The following is a 5,000-nucleotide window of genomic DNA, read 5'->3' on the forward strand; positions in this document are numbered from 1 at the left end:
ATAAAGAGTTACGCGTCACATTTGTTTTGGTCCTGGCAAGGTAAACATGGATGGCAGAGCCTATTTTTGTCATTTCCCGGGAAATATGAGGCCGCTGCAGATTTAGTTGTATAGATTCCTACTCTATTTTATATGCTCTACAAGATGGCAATGTCCATTTTGCTCTACCTCCGTGCGTCGCTCTCGGTAACATTAACCTCCAAAACAAAAAACAGACGTTGGCAACAGAAGTATCGATAATACGGCTTCTTTTGTTGATAAGATCTTATAGATGTAAGTCATGATGAGTTTGTAAATCACACATATATATTACAATATCTACAATCAGGCTCCCAATCAGAAGCATGCAGTGATCCAACTTACTTCAGACGACGATATAAAGTTTATGTCAACTTCACGTTGATACGTGCAAGGGAATTAAGTACAAGGGAGTTAGAGGTCTTGCCTTCGAGCGTTAGGAAAGGAGTTGCTGCTGCGATGTGGCCCAAGAACGACACCCTTGTCTGGGCCTCGAGTGCCTTCACGTACCTGGCCTTCACCGTGACGCTGGCCCTCGGCCTGGCCTGGTTCCTGCAGAGGCAACGGAAGGCAAGTTAATCGAGTGGCGTTTGTGAAATATATAGCCATGGGATGAGACATGGAGAAAGCTATGTGTGTTTTTCTGTTTGTAGTTGTGTATTTACATGTATTATGTGTTCTTTATTTTCGCAGTCTTGGCTTCTTGCCAAGATCCCTGGTCCCAAATCCCACGTCCTCTTCGGTTCTCACCGTATCGGTAGCGCTGTAGAGGGTAAGATTGTTGTTCTGTTTTTAATCTGAAACTCTAACACACACCGTGATGAACGACGAACTCACTTGATATACATTGCATATAAAACTACCCTCCTTTTACAGACCGCATCCAATGGCTCATCAAGATCAGCAACTTGGGGGAAGTCGTTAAATTCTGGATTGGCTTTCTCCCGACGTGCATAATCTGCAGCGCCAGCGGGGCAGAAGTGAGTGTTTGTTATCAGTTATCCCATATAATGTTTTCTGGCGGAATTACGCGTATTTCAGAATGGCAATGCTTATTTTTCAGGTTATTCTCACAAGTCAGAAACACATCAATAAAGGCAAAAATTACAACTTTCTCAGAGACTGGCTTGGCGACGGCCTTCTAACAGCCACAGGTATGCTTACCCTTGCCTCCCGTCGCTTTCTCTCTTCTTATTTGTAAATATCCATTTCATCCTCAAGAAACTATTTCAAAGTGCTTTTGTGTGGCCTCCATGGGGAAATGTGACACGCGTAAGAGAAGGCCAAAAAACGAGAAATATGAAGTTATACATTGCAAGTCCTCCTCCAGGCAGCAAGTGGCACTCCCGAAGGAAGCTCCTGACGCCCGCCTTCCACTTCAAGATCCTGGAGGACTTCCTTGACGTTTTCAACGGCCAGAGCACGACGATGATCCTGCAGCTGCGAGGGAAAGCCGACGGGAAGCCGTTCGACATTTTCCCTTTCATCACGCGCTGCGCCCTCGACGTCATATGCGGTAAAATATAGTGTTGCTTAAATCAAGGAAATCATTAAAGATATAGTAGATAAAAATATAAAAATACATTGGCAGTTAAATTTTGTGTGTTTATATGCGGTGTGTGTATGTTCAACAATTCTCTCTCAAGGTGAATATAATTAATTTGCACACATACACATACACACAAGACAAACGTTATGATATTTATTCCTCAGAAACTGCGATGGGGCGGACCGTGAATGCCCAGTGCAATGCAGATTCCGTATACGTGAAAGCCCTCAATAGGTAAGCGACTCCATGGTTACAGATTAACAAGAACATCATCGACAAAAAAAACAAAAACAAAAAAACAAAAAAAAAAAATGTAGAAAAAGGTATGAATGAACTTCACAAGTCGGTTTAGATGTAAGTTTATTATATTTAAAGTGGTGTACATGTTGCATATATGTTCAAAGAAAAACACATTAATAAAAAAAAAAAAAAAAAAAAAAAAAACTGAATGAGAGAGAGTGAGAGTGAGTGAGTGAGTGAGTGAGTGAGTAAGTGAGTGAGTGAGTGAGTGAGTGAGTGAGTGAGTGAGTGAGTGAGTGAGTGAAAAAGAGAGAGAAAAACAGAGAGAGAGAGAGCGAGAGAGGGAGGGAGAGAGAGAGAGAGAGAGAGAAAGAGAGAGAGAGAGAGAGAGAGAGAGAGAGAGAGAGAGAGAGAGAGAGAGAGAGAGAGAGAGAGAAAGAGAGTAAAGTTAGAGATAGAGGTAGATGGAAAGAAAGAGAGAGAGGAGAGAGAGATATAGATAGATAGATAGGTAGATAGATAGATATAGAGAGAAAAAGTAAAAGAGGAGAGTGAGAGAGATGAGAGTGAGAGAGGAGTGTGTGTGTGTGTGTGTGTGTGTGTGTGTGTGTGTGTGTGTGTGATAGATAGATATGACTCTTAGGAGGGCACCTATGTATCTGTTACTTATGTAATGTAAGGGTCTTAAACGTTCCAAGCAACGTTCCTTGATGTTTTGAACAACTTTTCGTGTGACGCGAGGATTGCGGGACATGGAATGAGGAGCAGTCACCATGGCACCAAGATATTTATGGTCAGTTTTGGCAATAACTTGTCCACCTAACCTTGGAATGTATGGGAGTTTATGAAATTCGGAAATGTACTCAGTCTTGATAGGGTTGATTATGAGTCCAAAGGAAGCACACTTTTTGCTGAACCTCTGGAGAACATATTCCCCCTATCAAAGCCCTGAATGAGATTGTCATCAGCATAGGATGTGACGATGCACAGGTCTCCTAACCCACTGTTGAGCTTGCAAAGAGAGTGTATAAGTATGTTAAATAATGAAGGGGACAAAACTCTAACTCTAGTTCACCATAAGCACTGTAAGTGCCTTGTTACCATAACTTTGGTCTTTTCAAAGACAAATAATTCTTTATCTATAGCAGAAGCTTGCCCTTAACTCCTAGAAGAGTTAATTTATAGAGAATTGCAGTAGATGAGGCTCTGTCGAATGCTCCTTTGAAATCTATGAAGTAAGAAGACTGTGCATTACTTCATTTGAATACTGAGCCAAACACAGTTGTATTCTTTTCCCTTCTTGGAAACCAAAAACTGATAGATGAATTTGATCTTTGATCTATTGGAGCAGACGAGTGAGAAGAATTCTTTCACAGTTTTTAGAGAGACAGCATGTCAGAGAAATTGGTCCAAATTCATCAGGGCATCCTGGTGTTGGGATGGGAATAATGGTGCTTTTAAAGAAGTCAGATGATGCCATAAATGATTCCACCATCCCCAGGTGCTGTTAAATTATTAGTCCTAATGGCTGCAAGAAGTCCATGACTTGTCAGTGGTGCATCGGCATCTAAAAGTTGGCACTGATAGTTTATTTTGTTTTGTTTTAACTTAATGGAGCACCTGCGCATGGATAATGGAAGATTATCGAGCGAGTAATTTTCGCAGCATTTATTGAGGAGAGACAAATCTACCCTTTCTGAATGAGGGTGGGGAGTCACATTGTATGCAATGCCTTTAATCTTGTTGATTTACCTTCACACATTTCTCATGGAAGTCGTGGAGAGAGAGACAGAGAGAGAGAGAAAGAAAGAGAGAGAGAGAGAGAGAGAGAGAGAGAGAGAGAGAGAGAGAGAGAGAGAGAGAGAGAGAGAGAGAGAGAAAGAGAGAGAGAGAGAGAGAGAGAGATTGGCAGAAAGAAAGAAAGAAAGATAGATAGATAAATAGAGAGAGAGAGATAAATAGTAAACGATTTCAAACATGATATAAATTGACAGTTTACAACTTTTTCGAAGCATTAATGTTAAAATCCCCGACACAGGTTCGCTGAGCTCCTTATCAAGCGGTCGACGACGCCGTGGCTCCGCCCCGACTGGCTCTACACTCTCTTCGGCCAGAGGAGGGACTACGACGCCTGCCTCAGGATCCTTCACAGCTTCTCCCAGGAGACCATCGTGGAGAGGAGGGCGCTACTGCAGAACTCCAAGAGGAATGGCAAGGAAGAGGACACAGAAGTCTTTGGTAAATTTGCTTTAATTACTTGTGCTTAGGTTAGCACAAGAATCCCAAAGTCGCAATTCTTTGAAACCATTTTGCTGTTCTTCAGTGTTAGTTGTACAGATACTTATGTTATTAGATTCATACGATATCATGTATTTCTGAAGCTAGTTTCTGAAAACTTCAAAAGGTAAGAAGAAGCGCCTGGCGTTCCTGGACCTCCTGCTGGAGTACTCGGAGGGCGGCGCCAAACTCTCCGACAATGACATCCGCGAGGAGGTGGACACCTTCATGTTCGAGGGCCACGACACCACCACGGCGGCCATGAACTGGGTTCTCTACCTTCTAGGTCATCACCCAGAGATACAGGTCTCTCTCCGCCTGTCTCTCAGTGTGTCGCTCTCTCAAACTCACACACACACATATTTATATTCATATATATGTATGTATGTATGTGCATGCGCTATACATATGCTTATTCTAAATTACGATTATATATTTCATGCCGGCGAGACTGCGTCCCTGAGATTACACCATTCTCGTTTTTTAACCAAGCGCCGTCAATTCCTCAGGCTCGGGTCCACGAGGAGCTGGACTCGATCTTCGGCGACGAGGACCGCCCGGCGACGATGGACGACTTGCGCTCCATGAAGCTGCTGGAGAACTGCATCAAGGAGAGCCTGAGGCTGTTCCCGTCCGTCCACAGATTTTCCAGGATGCTGAGAGAAGACGTCCGCATATGTATGTAACATCCATCACGTCAGTGATGGATTTATATATTAATTAGAGGTTAACTAATGGCATATGTCATCGCCAGAAGAACAAGAAAAGGAGAACATGAACTCCCAGTTTCATCATTCTTTGCGTGACATTTGTATGGGAGGGCCTTTGAGTCTCTGTCTTTTGCTTTTGCTTATAAAGCGTAAAATAAAATATGTAAATGGAAAAGGAAAATTTATGTCGAAAAATCTTTAGGCTT

General features: G+C 42.6%; 1 protein-coding gene across 1 annotated transcript in view; it reads left to right on the forward strand.

Annotated features, from left to right (window-relative positions):
* Nucleotides 1–283: 283 nt before the first annotated feature.
* The window catches only part of LOC125029046 (cytochrome P450 4C1-like), a 5,550-nt gene continuing 833 nt past the window's right edge, over nt 284–5,000 (forward strand). The window contains exons 1-9 of the mRNA XM_047618787.1: nt 284–588; nt 712–790; nt 895–998; nt 1,082–1,172; nt 1,349–1,534; nt 1,732–1,801; nt 3,846–4,045; nt 4,212–4,390; nt 4,594–4,762. Coding sequence (XP_047474743.1) covers nt 478–588; nt 712–790; nt 895–998; nt 1,082–1,172; nt 1,349–1,534; nt 1,732–1,801; nt 3,846–4,045; nt 4,212–4,390; nt 4,594–4,762 — 1,189 coding nt within the window. The 5' untranslated portion in view covers nt 284–477. The remainder of the gene's footprint in view (nt 589–711; nt 791–894; nt 999–1,081; nt 1,173–1,348; nt 1,535–1,731; nt 1,802–3,845; nt 4,046–4,211; nt 4,391–4,593; nt 4,763–5,000) is intronic.

The sequence above is a fragment of the Penaeus chinensis genome, chromosome 1, assembly GCF_019202785.1.
Source record: "Penaeus chinensis breed Huanghai No. 1 chromosome 1, ASM1920278v2, whole genome shotgun sequence".
Lineage (NCBI taxonomy): Eukaryota > Metazoa > Arthropoda > Malacostraca > Decapoda > Penaeidae > Penaeus > Penaeus chinensis.